The sequence below is a fragment of the Phyllostomus discolor genome, chromosome 8 (genome assembly GCF_004126475.2).
Source record: "Phyllostomus discolor isolate MPI-MPIP mPhyDis1 chromosome 8, mPhyDis1.pri.v3, whole genome shotgun sequence".
Classification (NCBI taxonomy): Eukaryota; Metazoa; Chordata; class Mammalia; order Chiroptera; family Phyllostomidae; genus Phyllostomus; species Phyllostomus discolor.
In genome coordinates, this window is record NC_040910.2 from 38,497,569 (window position 1) to 38,519,576 (window position 22,008).

The 22,008-nt window shown below is 55.2% G+C and overlaps 2 protein-coding genes across 4 annotated transcripts; both read right to left on the reverse strand.

Annotated features, from left to right (window-relative positions):
- Positions 1–204: 204 nt before the first annotated feature.
- On the reverse strand, positions 205–6,393 carry DIRAS1 (DIRAS family GTPase 1). The gene is made up of 2 exons (XM_028520331.2): positions 6,276–6,393; positions 205–3,469 (listed from the first exon to the last, which is right to left on the reverse strand). The coding sequence occupies exon 2, from the start codon at positions 3,399–3,401 to the stop codon at positions 2,805–2,807; it is 597 nt and encodes a 198-aa protein (XP_028376132.1). The 5' UTR covers positions 3,402–3,469; positions 6,276–6,393; the 3' UTR covers positions 205–2,804.
- Positions 6,394–9,104: 2,711 nt separating this feature from the next.
- Positions 9,105–19,448, reverse strand: SLC39A3 (solute carrier family 39 member 3). 3 transcript variants are annotated; one of them, XM_028521123.2, is made up of 4 exons: positions 19,292–19,448; positions 18,521–18,641; positions 17,571–17,883; positions 9,105–14,494 (listed from the first exon to the last, which is right to left on the reverse strand). In XM_028521123.2, the coding sequence occupies exons 3-4, from the start codon at positions 17,778–17,780 to the stop codon at positions 13,760–13,762; spliced, it is 945 nt and encodes a 314-aa protein (XP_028376924.1). In that variant the 5' UTR covers positions 17,781–17,883; positions 18,521–18,641; positions 19,292–19,448; the 3' UTR covers positions 9,105–13,759. The 3 variants fall into 3 exon arrangements, 2 of the variants coding, with proteins under 2 accessions (XP_028376924.1, XP_028376923.1); XR_004904652.1 differs by lacking the exons at positions 18,521–18,641; positions 19,292–19,448 and having other exon boundaries at positions 9,105–13,653; positions 13,695–14,494; positions 17,571–17,824; XM_028521122.2 differs by lacking the exon at positions 18,521–18,641 and having other exon boundaries at positions 19,292–19,416.
- Between the last annotated feature and the right edge of the window lie 2,560 nt (positions 19,449–22,008).

Genomic DNA, 22,008 nt, shown 5'->3' on the forward strand with positions numbered 1-22,008 from the left:
CTCCACCCGCCACATCCCCATCCCTCACCTCCCCATACCCACAAGGCCTCCACCACCCACTTCTCAGTCCCACCCTTCCTCACTTCCATTATTCACCCATCCCTCACCTCCTCCATCCCTCACCTTCCCATCCTTCAAGTCCCCGTCCTTTGCAGATGGCCAGCTGACCTTCACACCCCAAAGAAGGAGCACCAGTGGGCAATATAGGATCCACTTCTTTATTGCAGGAAGACTATTTCTAGAGCGAATGCTAAACAGACCCCACAATGAGGGGTAGGGGCACCCACATGCGGAGGGAGAGGGGGCAGGGGTGGGATCACGGCAAGCATGGCCTGGCACCTGGCACGGTCCCCAGACCCAGGGATACCCAGGCAGGAAAGGCCAACAGCCAGGGCAGGCTCTGTCCCCTCCTGCTGCAGAACCCCTCTGTCCCTAGGGTCAGGGTAGGGCCTGAGGTGGAAGAAGCCTGGAGGGGCAGGGCCCCAGGGAGATTGTGCTATCAGGGTGTGTCCCTGAGAAAGGGCTGCAGACCCCTGCCCAGCCTCACCCACTCAGGCACCTTCAAGGCCCAGGAACCACTCTAAGGATGGGGAAGGGGCAACACCAGCTGCCGGTGGGCCCTGGACCTGCCTCAGGGTAAGGGGACCCAGCTGTGCTCAGACAGAACACTACCGGCCCTTCCATGGGCCTGTCCATGTGCTTGGCGATCACACACGCCCTCTCTCTCATAGTGTGCTCCATAAACATCTGTGGAGTGAGCAATCACGTGAACAAAGAGAAAAATAAACACGCTGTTACTAAGTTGGACACAAACGGTACCTCTTATCCACATACAGTCCCATGTGGTCACATGGTTAGACAGCCACTTGGCTTCTCTCTCTCACACACACACACGTGCAGTTCAGTCTCAGCATGCACAAGCACACACAAGCACATAACACATGCAGCTTTCTGACACCCAGTGACACCCCATGCTCTTGAGGCCGGGGCCTGAGGGCAATTCCCACAGACAGCCTGTGAAAAACTGAGGCCCTGGGTCCTGCAGCCACAGAGAACTAAACGGAATGGTGCCGACAAGCGCTTGAGCTGGGCAGTGGGTCCTTCCCCAGACAGGCTTTCAGACGAGACCGAAGCCTGAGCAGCACTCTGGTTCCAGCCTGCTAAGACCCTGAGCAGAGGACCCAGATAAGCCATGCCTGGTCTCCTGAACCACACAAACTGGGAGATGATAAATGTGTGTAGTTTCAAGTCACTGAGTTTGTGGTCATTTGTTACATAGCAGTAGCTGACTGACAGACACCTTGCTACAGAGTAAGACAGGCTTACTCTGCCTCACACGGCAAGAACAAGCAGGTCCGTAGATGCTTTCTGACAAATCCCGTCACCCACTCAGGAAAACACAGGCTCCTGCGGTCACGCGAGTGCTGTTACACCACAAGTGTCCTGACCTGTGAACGGCCACAACATACCCACCCTATGTTATTATATACACAGACTGTCTGTCTCATGTGAGTACCACCCTGGTGACAGACACAAACACAGGCACAGACATGGACACACGTGTAGACACATTGGCCCCTACAGAGCAATTTGTACAAGTACACCATCCCATGGTCACTCCCCACACCCAGGCCTACGGGTCACCTTCATTGTCAGACATAGCCCCACAGGGTCCCATGAGTATAGAGTTATCTAGACACATACACCAAAACAAGCAGAATCTCACGGTTGCAGAGACACCTTGACTCCAGGACACACACCATCCTGGGGGGTCCCTTTTCTGGGGTGCAGGTGGTGGGAGGAAGTGGGCTTGGCAGAGTTCTACCTTAAGCCCTCTCAGATCCTGCTGATGGTGAGCCCAGTCACCTACCACCGGGCGGGGCCCCAGGCACCCCACCCAGGACCCCAGATGCCTGCTCGGGGCTCAGGGGTGACACACTGTGCCAATCTCTGTGAGTTGTATCCAGGAAGGCCCCCTCTTTCATGTCAGGCAGTCCCCGAGTTGTTCTGTGGCCATCGGCCAGTCCTGGGTCTCCCCTGCCTGTACCTCAGGCCCAGGCTGTGAGAGAAGTGGGGTTCCTGGCTGGTAGGGCACTGCTGCGGGCCCTGTGGTTATTGCCTGGTGGCCTGAGGCCCATCCTGCAAGCCACTCACTCCAAGCTGTGGGATCAGAGGTGAGAGGGGTGGTCTGGGGCCCAGGGTAGAGCGCACAGGCCACAGGTCATAAGGAACAGAGGTGGGGGTTGGAGGGAGTGTATGTTAAATACCGAATAGGAGAAAACAAAATCTGAGGTCCATATGTACTTCCATTCCTCCCTTCCTGGCAAGGTCACAGTGATCTAATGGGTGGGGGCAGCACAGGGCTGGCTGGGGGCACACGAGGAAAAGGGGAAGACATGGGGGTCCTGGCAAAAAGGAGACAGGTGGAGATGGGGAAACTCGGTGTCCTCGATCCCACAGGGACAGGCAGCTCTCCCATTTCCCCGTGTGCAGATCGAGGGGGTCACATCTAGCATGTGGCTTTGGGAGTACGGACAGGAGAGTGGGGTAGAGAGATGGGGCAGAAGGTGAAGGGATACGAGAGAGCTGGCTTGGAGCCCCAGACCTGCAGGGCTCACCAGGGCCTTGGCGTCCCCATCAGGGATGTTGGATGAAGGCAGAGGCATGGAAGTGATGAGAGAGGGGAAGGGAGAGGAAGGGAGGAGGGGAAGGAAGGGGAGAGGAGGAGAAGGCAGTGGCTGCAGGGCGATGTGGGAGAGGCATGGGGCCAGGACAGGGGCTGGCTGCAGGCGGGCGTCCCAGGCTCACATGAGGATGCATTTGCCCTTGATGCGGTCTGTCCTCTTCTGTTTGCTGGAGCGCTTGCCATCGATGTTGAGGCTCATGTTCCGGCGTGTCTCCAGCGTGAGCAGCTCCTGGAAGAGCTCCTTGACGTTGTAGTTCATCTTGGCTGATGTCTCCATGAAGGCGCACTTCCACTCCTGGGCCACAGCCTGGGCCTCGCGGGTGTCCACCTCCCGCTGCGTCTCATCACACTTGTTGCCCACCAGCATGACTGGAATGTCCTCCACGCTGCCCTTGATCTGCACAATTAGCTGGTAGATGGGCCCCAGCTCCTCCAGCGACTGCTTGCTGGTGACGGAGAAGACCAAGATGAAGGCGTGGCCCTTGGAGATGGACAGCCGCTGCATGGCCGGAAACTGGTGGCTGCCTGTGGTGTCAGTGATCTGCAGTGTGCACACGCTCTTGTCACAGCTGATCACCTGCCGGTAGGTGTCCTCAATGGTGGGGATGTAGGTGTCTCGAAATGTTCCCTTCACGAAGCGCAGCACCAGGGAGCTCTTGCCCACGCCACCGGCACCAAACACCACCACCCGGTAGTCATTACTCTGCTCAGGCATCTTCCACACCAGGGGTGGGGGTCAGAGCTGGGAGAGCGTGTGCCAGCTGTTAGGACCCCAGGCTGACCCTGTACAGAGAGGAGTGTCAGATGCAAAAAGCCACCCAGCCAGGAGGGAATAGCTCTGGGCCTGGAGGCAGGAGGGGTGGCTTCTCAGAGGAGGTGGCATTTCTCCTGTGTCCTGGGAAGGCCCTTCATGTTGATTTGGCTGATTTTGCAGTTCTGCCCTGCATGCAGGCTCAGAGCCAGACCCCTATGCTGGTTTCCCTTCCAACAAAATCTGGGGCCTAAGCTCCTTCCCAAAGGACTCCAGGCTGGAAGAGATGTGAAGGTGACTCCTTCCCCCACATGCATGCTCCCCCAGCTACCCCTCAGAGCTGCACAGGCTTTTCCATCTCTTCCCAGCTTGGCTGTGGGCTCCAGCAGGCCTGGTTCCGCGACCTAGGCAAGATGCCTGGCCTCAGTTTCCCCCTCTGTAAAGTAGGTGACATGGTGCCTCTCTCCAAAAATCACAGGTTCCCCTTAGCCCAGAGGCTCCTTAACCTTGTGAGAGCCACATGATGGGGCATCTTTAAAATGCAGCTGCAGAGCCTCAGCCCTTGGAATGATTAATTTGTGGCCCTGGGCACCTGCATTTTAAAGCCACTCTCGTGCCCTCGACCCATAAACTCGATCCTAATGCTGGAGGCCCCAGAACCTCAATGAGCAAATCTTGACACTGATTTCCTACAGCAGCCTCAAGAGGCAGGGATGCACAGCCCAGACCGGAGATGAGAAAGTTAAAACTGAGGCCAAAGAGAAAAATACCTACTCCCTAAACTCTGTACCCAGACCATGGTCTGCCCTCCCTGGCCTCCCGTTCAGGCCTAGTATATCCAGATCCACAGGCACGGAGCTCCCCAGGAGGGGGTCCTCTTATTATCTCTACCTCTCCTGAGCTCAGAGAGGTTCAGTGGCCTCGGGAGTTCACACAGCATAGCAATTTCTGCAATGACAGAGGTGGAGAAGGAGCCTGGGCTGGGGGTGGGAGCCAGGGGTCCTTATTTATAGAGAGCAGGAAAGACCTCATCCCTTCCTCCTTTCCAGCTGTCTCTAAGCATGGGTGAGGGACCACAGTGAGAGAAGAGACACAACAGGATCACAACTCAGCCAAGTTACCCCACTTAAGTGTATGAATGTGTGCGTGTGTGTTCAAGACCTGATGGTGTGAGCCAGATTGGTGTCCTTAAGCCTCAGTTTTCTCTGTGTGACTCAAGTGGTTGTAGTACCCACTCCCCAAAGTTGCTGCAAAGAGAGTCTGATAAGCTGGAGAAAGCCCTTAGGAAGGGGCCGGGCACAAGGGAGTCCTCTGTAAGGATGGACAATCAGGATTATTGACCACCGGGGCTCAGAGCATAAAGCACTCGGCCTGCAGTGGGCTGGGAAGGCATGTTCTGAATGATCAAAAGTATCAGGTTTGTCAAAAAAAGATATACAATCAAAGTAATAGCCAGCATGTACTCCACAAATTATATGCCAGCCAAACTTCTGGGAGCTTTAGTAGCACTAACTCACGACTGACTGCTAGGCATGTTGGTGACATGATGACAAGCATGGCAGTAGTCCGAATGGGAGGACGCTGGGTGTGGGGCTGGCGTGGAGTGCCGACCAGCTCTGCAGTCACTGCCCCTTCTGAGGGGGTGCCCTGTGGAATGGGCACACGGCGTGCAGCCAGCCACGGCCACAACTGGCCGGGGGTCCTGGGGAGGCCAATGACAATCAGTTCTGCTGCCCCAGCCCCAGCCCTGGCTGTGCTCGGGGTACAGACCCCCTGGCAGGGCTCCAGGCCAGTCAACAAGAGTGTCCTGCAGGAGGGACCTCTCTGGCATCTGGGATCCCAAACTAGGAGCCCCCATTCGTCACCCCCAGTCCATGCCAGGCACACATCTGGTGCCTTTTGAAAACCACCCTGACCTCCTGCAAGGCGGGGGTGGGAGGGAGAGGATCTCAGGCACTGAGGGTTAAGGGGGGGAAGACACTGGCCAAAGGTCACAGAGCAGGGAGGTGACAGAGCATAGCAGAATTTGAACTAGTCTTGGCTGGCCTCACGGGCAGGGGTCCTCCCCATATGCAAAGCAGCCCACCCTGAGACTCCCCTGTAGGGAATCAGTCCAGCCCTAGGTTCCTGGAGCCCAGCTGGGGAAGTTGCAGCGGCCTCGACCTCGGGTGCAAGAAAGCAGGCTGGACCCAGGGGAGGGCCTGGGGGCATGCTTGCCTAAATTGGGCGTGGGGGGTGGGGGCAGGTCTGACCAGAACTAATGAGGGGCTTGATGAGAGAGGACCTGCTCCAGGGGGCAGAGAGAGACACACACATACTCAGGGGAGCAAGCCCAGGGGCTCCCCTTGGCTAAAGAAGGATCTAAGTAGTAGAGGAGGGGGGCCCCACCAGCATGGGTCTCCTGAGTGAAAGAGGGCATGGCAGAGAGGGCAGGAGGGCTGAGCGGGCAGCGGTGGGCTGAGAAAGGCCCAGGGCCCAAGTGGCTCCCCGTGGAGAGGTCCTGGCTGAGCAGGACGACCAACCCAGACAGCGGGGTTTAGAGGAGCTGGAGAGGGGCTGGCTTGGCCGCCGGGGCGCGGCTGGGGGAGGGGGGGGGGGCGTAGCGTGGGGGAGGGGAGGGCGCCGAGCGGGAGCTGTCCAAGGTGGGAGCGGAAGGCAGCCGAGCCAGGGACTGGGGAAGGGCTCCGGTGCAGGGCCGGGCGGGAGATGGGCCTGGCCCCTCAGGCTGGCCAGGAGGGTGGGGCTCGGACAAAGGAGAAGCACGCAGGGAAGGGCCCAGCGGGCCGGGCGAGTGGGATGCAGCAGGCCCGTGCCCCGGCCCCCGACCCGGCCGCCTACCTGGGCGCTCGTCCCTGCGGCGTCGCCGCGGCTGCTGCTGGCCGGCTCCTTGTCCGCTCCGGCGCCGCCGCCCCCCGCGCTCCCGCCGCCGCCGCCGCCGCTGCCCGCCCGAGCTGCCGCCGTGCCCGCGCCGTCCCCGCCCGCCCGCTGGGCGCCGCGCTCCGCCCCTCCCCGGGGACCCGCGCCCCCGGCCAAGGTCACTGCCGCCCGGAACCCCGCCCCTGTGAACGCAGCCCCACCCAGACCCCCACCCCGCGCCCCTAGCACTGGACCCCAGCCCAGCCCCGTGAGCATACAGCCCCGCCCGGAATCCCGCCCGCGCACGTGGGTTTCTGCTGGTCCCCGGGGAGGTCGCTAGGACGCAAGGGTGCAAATGGGGTGGGGTCCGCTTTTTCCAGAGCCCGGAGTGGCAGCTGGGGCGCTCAGAGTTACCCCGAAAACTAGGTGATGGGCAAGAAGGAGGAAGAATCGAAGTCACCCCAGGGACAAAGGGAAGAGGCCGTTGGCAGAACTGCAGATAAGGGGGCTGGGGTAGCGGAATGGGACACCTTAGGGTTGGTGGAGGGTCGGGTCCTGCTCAGGAACCCGCTCCAGAGGAGGTGCTTGCTGGAATAATCAACCAGTAAGTATGATATTATTTTATTAACCAATGTCATCCCGATAAATTCAATAAAAATTAAAAAGAAAACCAATAAATGTACGTGGAGGCAGAGAGAGTGCCAGAGGGCACAGGGCAATGAGGATGTACCTAGAACCCCGCCCCCCCCCCCCATCCCAGGGGTCTGTGGGATGGAGAGACAGAAAGGAAGTGAAGAGGGCCTCCATCTGGGTTGGTAGCCTAAGGACATCCCATGGGGAGTGGGTGGGGGTTGGCAGGTGGGCCCTTTGATGGTCTGGGGTGCTATTTGAGGGTGGGGGTGAACAAAGAAGGTTAGGGGTAATGGGGTTTTGGTTTTATGCTATGAAAATACGTATCTCCCTCAAATGCATAACTCAGAATAAACATTCATCTTTGGAAAGTATCTACGTATTTGACATGTCTGTGTCCAGGCTTAAGCTAACAGGATGCCCATCACCCGCTCCCTCCTGAAGACCCGGAGAGCAGAGGCTCATCTCAGAGGAGACCAGACTTTGGGGCGCAGCAACCAGGCCAGGGGTGGGTGTGAGACAGCCCCGGGCCCCAAGCCTGTGAAAGGAAAGTGCCCCTTGATGGGGAAGCTGACACTAGGGTCCCACAAGCAGGGGCCTTCTGGGGTCAGAGCAGCTGGAAGGTGAAAGAGGCTCTTTGGGAGGTGGTGAGGTCCCCATTGCGCGGCATGTGAGCAGACGGCCAGCTGGAGTCCAAGGGCCCTTCTGGCTCTTGGTTCCTTGATTTTTGCTTACCCACCATTTCTGTGGCTCTGGCTGAGGCAGACTTTTCTGGGCTTGAGCGGCCCCATCTCTCCCTGACTCAGCCCCTCCACTGCATCTCCAGGCCTATCCTGCCTGGACAGTCTCACCCGCCTCCTTCCTTGCCTCGCAGGGCCACCCACCAGCCCTCTTCCGTTCTGGCATTCAACTCCCAGCCTTCAACATGAGCCTCCCTTGCTCTAAGGCTGCTAGTGTCTCTCTTTGCCTCAGGGTCAAAGTCCAGCTTCTCAGCCCAGAGTTCAAGTTCCTTCATGATTAGTGTGCTCATGATTTCCCATCCTCTCCCCATACACCTCCCTCCTGCCCTGTCCTCGGCCCTGTGGGGTGCCTTAGAGGGTGGCCCCTACCCTTCATCTTGGGATGCCGTCGGCCAGACAGGGAGGCAGCAGCCTGATGGACAGACAGATCCTGACGTCTGGTCTGAGTCGCCATCCGAGCTGTGGTTTCCCCACCTGTGAATGAGGATCACTGCTGTCTGCCCTCTCAGGGTTGCTGGGAGCAATCAGGATGAGCACACAGGGGCTGAGACAACAGCCCAACTTCCTACCACTCCACCTGCCTGCCTTTGTCTCCTGAGTGACCTGCTGGTGCTGGGCCAGGCCTCTGGCCGATTTCTGGCTCCTCCAGATGACAGCCCAGGCCGGACCAGGCTGACTCATACACAGGATCGTGGGCACAGCAGCAGTGCCATTCTGCAGTTGCTATTTATAGCTCTCAGGCCACACTCTCAGCCTCTGGAGCCAGGGGAAGACAGGCCCCAGAGTCCCCTCCTCACTCTCCCTGGGGCACAGGAGCCCAGCTCCCCACCCCAGCACCCCAAATTAGTATAGTGGTACCCCCTTCCCTGTGGCCAGCCTGGATAGCTCTGGCTTTCATGAACATAGGGATGTGTGTGGCAGTCACCAGCTGTGTCCTCTCTGGAAACCAAGGTGCAGAGAAGGGAATCGGCTCACTGGAGGTGGCCTAGCTGGGAAAAAGCTGAGACTAGAACTCCACTGGGCTCTGAAGTCACAACCCAGGCTTCTGGCCCAGGGACCTGCACCTGGCCTTCAGCTGCTCCTGTCCTGCAGAAGTCCTCTCAATTGCAAAGGTTAGCTGTTGCCCTACACAGTCCCAGCTCACCTGGCCTTGCAGCCCATGGGACTTCTCCCTGTCCCAACATTCCAGGCAGGGGCCATACTGCGTCATTTATGGCCCCTCCCTGCTCCCAGCCCAGCATAGCTGCCTGGTGAAAGGTAGGCAGCTGGGTCAAATTCTCTGCTCCCTGTGCTCCCTGGATTAATGCAATTATGCAGGCAAAGCAGAGGTTGAGTCCCGTGATTGGCCTCTCACAGATGCAGCTTGGCCCATCAAGGTGTTTCATTTTTTTTAAGTTTGGTGTCAACATTTTTAAAATAGGGAAATCATTTTTCAAAACCCAGTTTGCATGGAAAAAGGAATGGGCTGGCATCCATGAGCCTGAGTTCTGCCAGTCAGCATCTGCAGGAGCTGGACCCCTCCCCAGGGTGGAAGGTGCCAGGTCCTGATCGAAGCCACCCGCCTGGCCCCTGGAGGAGTCCCGAGTCACTTATTGCTCAGCATACGGGCTGTGCTGTGATCATCGTCTCCAAGGAGTGGGGTTACTGAAGATTTTGCCACCGACAGGATGAATCCCTTTAATGCTTGAGTCTTTTTACTGAGAACCAGGGATGCTTCAGTCAGTTAGAAAAAAAAATTGTGACCTGCAGAAAGACCTGAGGGCCTTTGCACAGGCTGCTTTCTCTGCTGGAAAAGCTTTTCCCTCATCCTGTGACTCACACTTGTCCCTCACAGATTTCCTCCCCGACCAGGCTGCCAAAGCTGTCCCTGCTAAAATTGTCCCCGCCTCCCCTTACCTTGCTCTTTGTCCTTGGGGTGCTTATTGCTCCCTGATATTGATCATATGTTGACATGTCTCCCTCCCTAGAATGTGAGCTGCCTTCCATGGATCTTACCCAGGGCAATACTGTCCCCAGGAGACACTGGGTGGTCTGGAGACATCTGTGATTGTCACACCAGGGGTGCTCCTGGCACAAGGGTTGGGACAGGGATGCTGCTTAACACTCATGTTCAAATGGCCCTGCACAGAGAATGGCTTGGCACCCCAGTGCCCATGGGGCAGACCCTATTCTGGGGGCCAGCTTATTAGGCCAGAGTTGCTGGACCTGTCAGCCAGACCCTCAAGGAAGAAGACCTTTCATCCGTGGTGGCTATGTACTCTCCTCACAATGCAGCTCCTCCATTGTGCCCGCCAATGCACCCAAATTAATCAGGGGCTCTGAACTGCCCACCTGCCCAATCCAGTTCTCTCCCGCCAGGCTGCGCATGCAGCGATCACTTCGGGCTGCAACACCATGACCTGCCAGGTCAGCTCTTTTTGCTCAGGGAGCTGTGGAAATCTGAGGGTGCTGGACAGAGTGGGTATCCCTGCTCCAGCGCAATTTGGCCTCAGAACCCTGATCACCCAGAGAAGGGTTCTAGGGTCTTCACAGAACCACTCACACACTCTGCAGCAGCCCTCCTCTGCTTGGGAGCCCCACCCCCTCCCTGCCTGCAGGTGGCTCTGGGAAGATGAGATGAGTGGGTCACTGGCTCTGTTCTGAAGTTGGCAGGCAGCTTGTAGGGTGTGAGCTGGAACAGATGGGGTACACACTCCTCTTAGTGGGGCTAAGGATCCATACTGGTGGCCAGGACAGGTCTGATGGTAGCATGTGCTGGGAGACACCACCTAGTTCGTTGCCTGCTTTTTGGGCTCTGAAGACGCAAACAGGCCCACAAATTGGTGCTCTCCCTTTCCCATCCCACGATTACAACTTCTCCGCGAAAAATGCAAACAGCAGACAACAGAAGCCCCGACACACTGTTATTATGGTTGATTCAATCCATGAGGTCTGGATGCCGCCTTCCAATTTTCTTTTCTTTTGTCTGCAGATCAAGCAGGGGAGCCTGGTTGACTCCATCCAGCTGTTGCCTGTGCTGTGAGGCCCTATTCGGGGCAGACAGCAGAGGGTGCTGGGCCGCAGCTGGTTCACTCTCTGGGGTGGGGCCATCCTGGGGGGCCACTCTGTAGGGTGCTGAGCAACATCCCTGTCCCCCCTACTCAATCCCAGGAGCACCTCATGTTGTGACAACCAATGTCCCCAGACATAGCCCAGTGTCCCCTGGGGGCAGAATCACCTGGATTGAGAACCAGAGTTCACGAAGACCTCTGAGGAGGAGGAATATTTGTGTCCACAGACATGTGACATCTCCTTGATGTTAGAAGTTGTATAGAGATGGATGAGCCTTTTGTGGCCAATGTCCTGTTTTGTGGTGAGTGCTGGTTCAGGGCCTTAGGTGGTACCCAGCCTACAGTCCTACTCAGGCAAAGCTCCTGTCACCACATGGCAGAGCTCCCCTGTCAGAGCTGGTTGGGGGTGGCGCTGCTGAGCTGGCCTCCGAAGACCCTGGATTTGGCCACCATTGGCAGGAGGACCTTAGCAATGAGTGTTGCTTCTTTAGCCTCTGCCAGGTGGGCCAACTGCTCTCCTCACCCCACCATGGAGATGTTCGGATCCTTGGCCAATGTGGAGAAAACTGACCTGAACCAGCCAAGAGACAGACACGTCACCCCTGCGGCTGGCTGACCCACAGTGGCTCCTGGAAGCAGATCCCAGGGCCAACCCTGCTCCTTTGACCACTGCAGGCAGGAGGGGAGGCAGCCTCTGGGGGCTGGTGGGACAGCCTGTGTCCTTTCCTACGACCCCGCCTGCCCAAATCACTCACGGTCTGTGTTACCACGGGGCCCAGAAGCAGATTTGCTGGGGCTGATGGGACCCCGGGGAGAGAGGAGCGGCTCAGAGCAGGGATGCTTGCTCACCACCCAGCAAATGAAGGCAGGACAGGCACAGGCACACTGGGGAGCGAGGGTGACAGGACTTGGGGCAGTGATGCTCTAACTGAAGGGAAGGCAGAGGGGACACTTGGGTCTTTCCTCCCTCGCTGGTGTTGCCATGCCCTTCCTGGGCCTGCAGGTCCAGAAGGCGGCTCAGAGTAAGGGTGGAACATGACCTTGAAGGTTCCCCTTGGGAACAGGAGATGGGGATGTGATAACTGGTTGGAGGACAGGATGTGGTATCACCAGGGCCACCCCAGGGAACAAACAGCTGGTGGGGAAACAGCCTCATGTGCTTCTGGTGATAGGGAAGGGGCAGGGGCATGCAGCTGTGGATCCCTGGAGCCGACTGCTCTGCCCCGATATAGGGTTCCCACTGAATTCAGGGGGAAGGGGCCCCTGAGCCTTCTTGTACGGGAGGCCCTGGTGCCTCTACCTGGTCCCCTGCACAGTTCCATCCCCCCAGCTAAAGGCAAACTCCACGAGTCTGGTGACCTGCCCACCTGGAACATTCCAGTTTCTGCGTGGAGTGAAGTGGGGGCAGGCCACAGCACCAGGTTCAGGACCTGTGAAGAGGATGATGTTCCCACACCTGCGGGATCATTTTCCTGGCTTGGGGTCAGGGCCAGGCCATGAGGGGTTGTGAAATGGGTCCCCAATAGAAAGTTTAGATAGAAGTTTCTAGAAAGGGGTCCAATACTTGGGGCAGCACCAAGGTGAGCCAACAGAGTAAAAGTGGGGAAATTTGAACACACATCCCTGCTCCCCCAGACTCACAACAGAGTAGGTGGCCAGGGCCCTGGCAGAGGGTGCGCGCTCTTGTACCTCGTGCCCAGTGGGCTAAGCAGGGAACAGCAGGCCAGCCCCTGGGGTGTCCACCCTTTGATATGCCACTAGCTGCTCCTGGATCTCCCAGCATGACCAGAGTGGTTGACCAGAGGCCCCTCTAAGCCCAGGGCCATGGGAGGAGGGACCTGTCCTTGTCAGGGAGCTTAAATGCCCCATCTCAGTTCCTCCTGGCATTGGTGAGCACAGGAAGGAAATTCGAGATTTCAGAAAGGTGCACACCTGGGCCTCCTAGTCAACTCAGGGGACAAGAACAGTGTAATGAGCAGGTTCCAGCAGCCCAGGGCAGAGCTGGGAGAAGCCGAAGCCAGGCAGGAGAATCCAGCCCGGGTTGCCAGACCCCAGCACCCTCCAGCCACACCTCTAAGCCGGGCCAAGCAAATCCCCCAGGAATGGCTCAACCCATTCCTACTCCCCAGGCACGCTCCAGGTTGCTGGGACAACAATGGAAGCTAATGAGAGGTTGCCACAGTGCCGAGTTTACACCAACCATTTGGCTGTTAGTCTCTGCTCTCCTGCATTATCTGGGACTGGCTTCCTGTCTGTCTGGTGGAGGGAATTGAATGTGGCAGGGGGAAGATGGACCGCACAGCCTGTAGGGTCCATCTTGCTACAGAGACCCTGGGCAGACATGGGGTTATGAACGAATGGCCAAGCTGCCTCCCAGCACTGCCTGCACATCGCTCAGCCCATGGGTCTGTTCCCTTAGGAAACCCACACGCTCCCCTGGCCCAGCAACCCCAGTCCCCAGAAAGGCAACCTCCCCACTAGGGGGACAGCACCAGAAGGCAGAGGAGAGGATGGTCCTTAGGCACCTGGGACTCTGCCCATCCCCATAGAGGCAAAGCTTCAGGTGGCAGGAGTCACAGAGCTGCCCCATCTAACTGCAGAATGGATGCTCCTTGCTGGCGGCCTCCTCTGTTAGCCACAGAGCCAGTTGGGGGCAGAGGACAGAAGCCTCAGAGCCTCCAACGGCTCCTGTCCAGGTCCACACTGGGGGTATGTGGGGAGGGGAGAGTCTCGGCCTGACCCCATGTGGATGCCTGGCCCTGCCTCCCACGTGAGTTGCCAGATCCCCATGCCCAGGTTGACGTGGTCACACAGTTTTGGTAAATACCTTTAAGTGAAGTATTTTACAAGTAGTAGTGTTGCCCTGAGGCTCGGGGTGTAGAATCTAGGGTCCAGTCTGGTCTCAGGTGGCCCCTCTGTGGGCAGGCAGCAACTGAGGGCCTGAGCTCCCCTCGGGGGAAGGCGGGGCTGTGGGATGTGGCCTGTGTCCAGCCCGGGGCTCCTAAGCACGGGGCGACTATGATGAAGAACGATGGCAACAGGATGGTCACCACTTGAGGAAGACCATGCCGGCCAGCACGGTGTAGCCCAGCACCAGGAAGAGGACTTTGAGCAGGCGGTCATTCTTCTCCTCCAGTTCCTTCCCCAGGATCTCAAAGAAGGTGACGAAGAGAAAGGTGCCTCCCACCAGACCCTGCAACAGCACGGAAGCCACGCTGCTGGGCACGCCCTGCGCGCTCTGGATGCCCAGGCCAATGCTGATGCCCAGGGGGATCATGGCGCTCACAGTGACGGCAAGCTTGGCTGCTTCCCTCAGGGGCATGGAGCTCCGGGCCATGTTGATGCCCAGGGCCACAGCCACCAGCGTCTCATGGATGGCCACGCCCACAAACAGGCTCACCACCTTCTCCCCCTCCTCCTGGAGGCCCAGGGCCAGGCCTTCAAAGATGGAGTGGGCCGACAGTGCAAAGACCAGGCTGAGGAGGCGCAGGGGGCTGGAGCGCGACAGCTCCTGGACACTGAGCCCGTGGCTGTGGCTGTGGGGCTCCATGTAGAGTGCATGGCCCCGAGCAGCCCCCATGAAGGGGCTCTCGTACTCCGAGTCACTGCCGGCATCTGAGCCGGCGTTGAAGGTCTCCATGTCAATGAAGGATGGCTTCTCCTTGCGGAAGGTCAGGATGAGCTGCTCCAGGAAGATGGTCATGAAGAAGCCTAGCATCACAATGGTCTCCGCCAGTGGGTAGTCAGTGCTGATGTGCCCGAGACTCAGAACTTTCTGGAGCTGCAGTGGAGCCCGTGAAAGAGGGAGGGAGGGGGAGAGAAAGAAGAGGGGTTAAAAGTCAGGGAGTCAATGCAACAGGGTTCATCTGACCTCACTGTTTAATTAGCAAAGCACAGCAACACCCAATTCATTTAAGTTAAGAAAAGGGGGGGGGGGAGGATGGTGGGTTAATCCATGGTGAATTAAATAAAACGCTACTATAAAGGGAATCACGGTCCTCACCAACAGGAACTGGATTGTGACCTACAAAGACATGTCTACCCAGAACCTCAGAATGTGACTTTATTGGGAAGAAGAGTCTTTGTTGATAGAAAATATTAAGGGCTGAATTTTGTCCTCCTCCCAAAATAAAAATTCATATATTCAAGTCTCTGAGCTACTAGAACCTCAAAACTAACCATAATGGAAGAGAGGATCTTTAAAAAGGTGATTCCATTAAAATGAGGCTGTCAGGGCGGGCTCACTCCAAGAGAACTGTGGAAAGGCAGAAAAAGGGAGGTCTGAGATGGACCAGCCCTGACAGCACCTTGAGCTCGGACTTCCAGCCTCCGGCACTGGCAGAGCGTAAGTGTTGTGTAGGCTACCCCAACTGTGGTGCTTTGTTTGGCCCCCTCGGGACACTCATGCATAAGATAAGGATCTTGAAATGAGATCATCCTGGTCCCTTAATCCAATGACAGGTGTCCTTATGAGACAGAAGAAGAGACACAGACAGACACACAGGCAGATGGCTATGTGAACACAGAGCCAGATATTGGGGTGACCTGTCCATAGGCCAAGCACTGCTAGTCACCACCAGAAGCTGGTAGAAAGCACGGAGCAGATTCTCCCTCACGGCCTCAGGACGACTCAGCCCTGCTGACACCCTGATCTAGGACTGCCAGCCTCCGCCACTGTGGTATCAACCAGGCTTTCCAGCCCCCGCACCTGCAAGGGGTTTGCTTCCACATAACCCAGGTGGGGCTGTGTTCCCAGAGTCCTCCCATCACTCTGACCTCCTGGGTAAACACTTGCCAGCACATTCAGCCACCCATCAGATCTCGAGTTTGGTGCCATTCAACAGAATGTTCTGGATAACAGACACATTTCCTCTCTGTGTTGTCTGAGATAGGAGCCACTAGCCATGCATGAGGACTTGAAACATGGCTGGTGTGGCGGAGAACTGGCACGTTGACTTATACTTCATTGCAATTCACAGAAACTTGACTAGTTAGGCATGGCAAGCAGCCGCGACACTGGACAGTGCGGCTTTGGACACTGTCCAGAAAGGTGGGCAGTGGGCTCCTCAGGGCCTGGGTTAATGTTCTGTGGATTTGTAAGGAAGCTCGCACACACTGAGCCCTTCCCAGCCTTGGGGCCAGCTGCTGGCTCCATCCGAAACGTTCCCCCCCTTCAGCTTGACTCACAGCTGACAGAGGCTCATGCTTTCGATGTTGGCTTACACATAATTTCCAAGCACTCAATCTCCACCAGGTGCCCCAATCTCTCCTTTCCCAGAAACACCTTCGTTACAACCTGTGAACGCGCATGCACATATGCACGCATATGCACACCAAGTGTGTAGCTGGGGCGATGCTGCCCTCAGGGGAGAGGTGCGATATCTGCAGACATTTTGGTTGTCATGGCTTGTTGGGGGGAGGTGACGACATTAGAGCAGGGTCACTCTCTGCCGGGGGCCATCCTGGGCTCTGTGGGGTGTTAAGCAGCGTCCCTGGCACCTACACACTTGATGCCTCCAGTCATGATGACAACCACAGATGACCCCAAACACGGCCCAGTATTTCTTGGGGGCAGAGTCACCCCGTACTGCAGCAGAAGGCTGTACTTCTATAAAGAAGCCCTTTCATTCATTTGCTCAACATTTCATGGAGGCCTGCGTGTGCCCCACTGGGGGAAACACTAGCTTATGGCAAACAGAAACTACCCCCAGAGGGACAATCATGGATTGGAAAAGGCAAGGCAGACACACAAAGGCCATAGCTTATGGCACCGTTCCCCATGGCATGACTAGGACCTGGGTGCTGCTGGCTGAGGCTCGGTGAGGGCTGGAGGGACTTGAGCTTCTGAGGCACGTGAAGCCTGTGGGTAGGGGTACAGCAAAGGAGTGGCTTTGGAGGACCCTGAGAAGGCCATGTGCACTAAAGGGGGACAGGGAAGGACAAGGCCATTGTAGCAGGCCAGGCCTGAGGTAGGAGGGCAACAAAGGGTCACACCATGGGAACGTGGTCAATGGGGGAGGGTTTGAAAGTGGCACTGGGGTGCAGAAGCCATCAGACAAGACTCTGGTTTAACCTCATCGATGCCAAGTTATGAATGAATATCCTGTGCTGCATGACAAAGGAACAGAAGCTTAGCGGTATAATGCAATGCAACAGCATCATCTCACAGATACGTCAGAAATCTAAGCACAGGTTGCAGCCTGAGGATGAAGCAAGCAGCCATATTGGGAAGGCCCACAGGGCAAGGGACCAAGGGCAGCTCCCAGCCAACAGCCAGGAAGAAATTAGGCCCTGACTGACAACTGGGAGGGGCCTGAACCTGCCTTATAACTACATGAGCTTAGCTACCCCATCCCCATTTGAATCTTGAGATGATACCACAGTACAGTGGACACCTCGACTGCTGCCTCCTGAGAACCTAGAACAGAGGACCTAGCTAAGCAGTGTCCAACCTTTGACCCACAGAAACTGTGAGATAATAAATGTGTGTTGTCTTAAGATGGTAAGTTTCATATCATTTGTTTGACAGCAGCAGCTGACTGGTACAGGAGTTGAAGAGAGGCCACAACTTCCAGCTCCAGGACAAAGTATGTGCTGCCAAGGGTACGTGGTCTGGTCAAGTAATGGCTAATGAGCTCACCGGCTGGGAATGCAAGATCTAGTTTAAACCCCTTGTTTATCTAGGCCCAGAGAGGAGAAGCAACCAACTTGTGGTCACACAGCAAATTCATTTTCTACTTCCCATCACCCCTGTGGTGTCAAGGCACCCACTGAGTTCACAGTCAGAGTGAAAAAGTATCCGAGACTCTTGGCCATAAGGTGCCAAGGGCTGCTGAGACCACCCAGGGAGCCCTTACCTTTTCCCTCACCGCAGGCAGTAAAGCATTGAAGCAGGTGGCCAGAAAAACCCCACCTCCGAAGGTGTTGCAGAGCGAGAGGATCTTTTTTGAGCGGTGGGCCTTCTCAAAGTCTGTCTCAATGATCTTCACCGGGAGCAGCGAACCCAGCAGCATGAAGAAGAACACGCCCACCATGCAAAGAATTTTGACCACCAACAGCTTCACCATGGTGATGACCTGGGCTGCTGCGGTCACCACAGGGCTGAACCATGTGTGGGTGCACCTCCCGTCCCTTGATGCACTACCAGGGGCTCATGCCTCAGTCCAGCCACTGTGAACACCAAAGACAATTGCGTTAGCTGTTGATTTATCTGACCAACTCTAGTGGTCAAGCTCACTCTCCCCCGGCCCCCTGCCATACTTCACCCCATTCTGGGGCTGGCACACATCCCTGACTCCTGCAGAAAATTCTCCATGGCTGTGATGTCCAGTGCAGCAGTCACTAGCCAAATGTGTCTGTTTACATTAATTAAAATGGAAGAAAATATAAAATTCAGCCCCTTGAACTACCTGTATCTCAAGTGCTTAGGGACCGTGTGAGTCTGGAAGACACCATACTGGACACCACAGACAGTGTCCCCATTGTCTCAGTGTTCTATTGGGCGGTGGCGTTCCGCTGGCTCCCCGCTGCCCTCACATAAAATCCAAATGTGTCGCCCTGAGGCAAAGGCTCTGGGCCAACAGCTAGCTCCTGCGCTTCAGCTCGCCGAACTCTGCCCTTCGTGGTCCCTAAATGCGCCAAACCTGTTCCTGCCTCAGGGCTTTTGCGCAGGTTATTCTCCTGGCCTGGGACACTTCCTTCCCCAATGTTCAAGTGACATCTTGTCTTTCAAGTCATTGCTTCCAGGACCCCCCAGAAGGGCCTCCCTTGGCTGACCTCTGCTGTAAGCTGTGTCCTTTGTACCTACCCAGAGGTCTAGCGTACACCAGAGACTCGGTAACTGCTGGCTGAACATATGGATGTGCTGAAGCTTGTGGACCTCTTTACATAACTCAGTGAGCCAAGGTGGAGCACTCGTCACCCTGGACCTGAAAATACCACTGTTAGTAGGAGGGACCTTGGCTGCTCCCCTGTCCTCATATTTTTCTCTCAATTTCCCAGTTCTCACTGCCTGAACCCGCACTTCAGTGAGTTCTTCAGGTCTCAACTCAAATGCCACCAGTTATAGGTTTCTCCCACCCCCTCCCCTGCCATTTTTCTGGCCTTATTTGTGCTAAAGAGAACTGCATAACTTAAAGTCCCTGGGTGTCCTCACTCGCTGTTGCCTTCAGGTATACAGTAGGCGCCCAATAAATATCTGCTGGTCATCCTTATGCCCCAAATCTGTGGAGTAGGGGTAAGGTGGCCCTGATGCTCTCAAACCCTGGGCTGATGGGGCTGGGAGAAAACAGGACGGGCTCATTCATTCATTCAGCACTTATTGAGCGCCTTCTGTGTGCCCCGCACGGCACCAGACGCCCCGCAGAGGATGAGGCTCACCTGGCCCCGCCCGAGAGAGGACAACTCGCGCTCTGCTGAGAGAATCGGAAGCAAATCACACAGATCTCGCCGATTATGGTGAAGCCGAGGACAGACGCTTCGTCTGGGCCTAAGCTAACGCGAGGCAGTGTCCACCAGGCCCCGCCCCCCCCCCCCCCCCCAGCCCCCAGGTCCCGGCCCGTCCCCAGACCACACGTACCTTCGCAGGGCCCCTAGCTCGCCCACTGGCACTTCCCACAGCTCAACGGCCGGGTGGTCCAGTCTCTACAGCGTCGTTCCTGGCGGAGGCCCGGGTCGCCGCGCCGCAGCCCGCGTCCCGCCCACACCCCTGGTTATTGGCTTCTCCAAGCACCGTGGGCCTATAGGGCCTCTCTATTGGCTGAAGTGGCTGCCACTCATCCTGCGATTCCCACCTCTCCTACCGGCACTGAAAAGTAGTTTTCTCTCGTTAAAGCGTAGGTACAGCCACCGAGTGGTTTCGGAGGGAAACTCCAACCTTAGTACAAAAGTTCCGGAAGGGTTTGGCTTCCAGAGCTGTCCAGGGGCACCTGGTGCTGAATACCTCTCGGATTGAGGCTTGGCCATTGACTGGGAATGATTTCCTATGAGAGACTGTCCATCTCTGAGCGTCCTCGCTGCTGATGCCCTTCTCGTCCTGTTAACAAGCAGATTCCTCGATTCAACAGCTCTGCCTACTCTGCCAGGACCTTTCCTAGGAGAACATCTGTGAGGAAAACACAGATCTCCTTCCTTTTGGAGCTTACGTTCTAGGAGAAGACATGGAAAATAATGGATAAACATAATAAATAAATAATGGAGTTATGTCAGAAGGTGACAGTGCTCTAGAACAATAGAGCCCAGTAAGGGTGGTGGGTTTCTATTTATAAAATAAGATGCCCTAGCACTGGCTGGTGTGGCTCAGTGGACTGAGCGCTGGCCTACAGACGGAAAGGTTGCCAGTTTGATTCCCAGTCAGGGCACAACCTGGGTTGCAGGCCAGGTTTCCAGTAAAGGACATTTGAGAGGCAACCACACACTGATGTTTCTCTCCCTCTTTTTCCCCTCCCTTCCCCTCTCTCTAAAAATAAATAAATAAAATCTTTTTTAAAAAAATAATTCAAAAATTTTTATTTGCACAGAATAGTTTCCTTCTTCACCACTCCCCAAACTGGGTATTCTTGTTGGCATTGAACTGGCACCAACAACCATCGGTTGACAATAGTAAAGGTCAGATTCAATATTATTATAAAAAGTCCTATTACAAACAAATTATTAAAATGGAGTGAAAATAAAAACCACAAAGCCCATGCTCTCACGGTTCACAGCCTAGTCAAAAAGATGAGTATTGATGAAATATTGATAATAACACTTTGCAGGAATCAGATTTCTTAAATGATTCCAAATGACCCCACATCTTTGTGTTCATGCCCTGGTGCGATTTCCTCTCCTTGAGTGTGGGCTGCACCTGGTGACTTAATGCTAACAGAATACGGCAAAATTATAGGATGTCATGATTTCTGTCTCGCTAGCATGACTCTATTGTCTTTTCAGCCTGCATGCTCTGATGAAGCAGACTGAATCGTTGGAGAGGTACACGTGGCAAGGAGCTAAGAGAACGTCCCACCAACAGTCAGCAAGAGACTGAGACCTTCAGTACAAGAGTCGGTAAGAAACTGAATCCTGCCAAGAATCCCATGAGTTATCCTGGAAGGGGATCCTGCCCTTATTAGGCCTTCGCATGACTGCTGCCCAGGGGACACCTTGACTGCAGCCTTTGAGAGACCTGGAAGCTGAGCACTCAGATGAGTGCATCTGGATTCCTGACACATAGAAATCGTGAAATAATGAATGTTGTTAATGCAAACCACTCAGTTTTGGGGTAATTTTTTGTGAAGCAAAAGATAAATATTATACACATATAAAGGAAATACTATAGGTTGCACTAAATGCCATGAAGAAACAAAGAGAAACATGGTTCTGTGTGGGAATTAACCAAGGGAGTGGTAAGAAGTTGGAGATGCGGAGAGGACACGATGCAAAAGTAGAGGAGTCTGCAGTACTGGCTGGCTGAGCGTTAGAGAGCAATGGAGAGATGAGAGATCAGGGACTGTCCTATAGACCATAGCAAGCAATTCAGATCTTACCATAAATGCAGTGTGATTCATTGAAGGGCTTTAAACAGGTGAGGGGTGTGATCCAATTTATGTTTTAAGGTTATTCTGACTCCTGTGTAAAGAAAGACTGAATTGGTCTTGTCTGATGTGGCTCAGTGGATTGAGCACTAGCCTGCGAACCAAAGGGTCTCTGGTTTGATTCCCAGTTGAGATATGTGCCTGGGTTGTGGGCCAGGTCCCCAGTAGGGGGCGCTTGAGAGGCAATCACACATTGATATTTCTCTCCCTCTCTCTCTCCCTTCCCCTCTGTCTAAAAATAAATAAATAAAATAAAATAAAGACTGAATTGGGGGAGGGGAGATGGGTGGAGGCAGAAGAGGGCATAAGGGGGATAAATAGTAATGGGGAAACTACAATAAAAAAGAAAGAAAAAACAATTCACTTTGTATAGCATGAGCACAATCTTGCTTAAAGCCATTTGTTATACACCTACATGCTGGAGGCATAGCTACTAAAATGACGAGTATTTTTATCTCTGGGGCAAGATAAAAATTTTTGTTGAAAAAAAAAAATAAAACTGAATTGTAAAGAAGCCAGAGTGGAAGCAAGGAGATTTGTTAATTGCCCAAGAATCACTTGGGCAGGAATTGAAGTTGGTTTATTTTTTAATTTTTTTAAGTTTAAAAAAATTTATTTTAGAGAGAGAGAAAAGGAAACATTGGTTTGTTGTTCTATTTTTTGCATTCATTAGTTGCTTTTTGTATGTGCTCTGACCGGGGGATCAAACCCACAACCTTAGTAT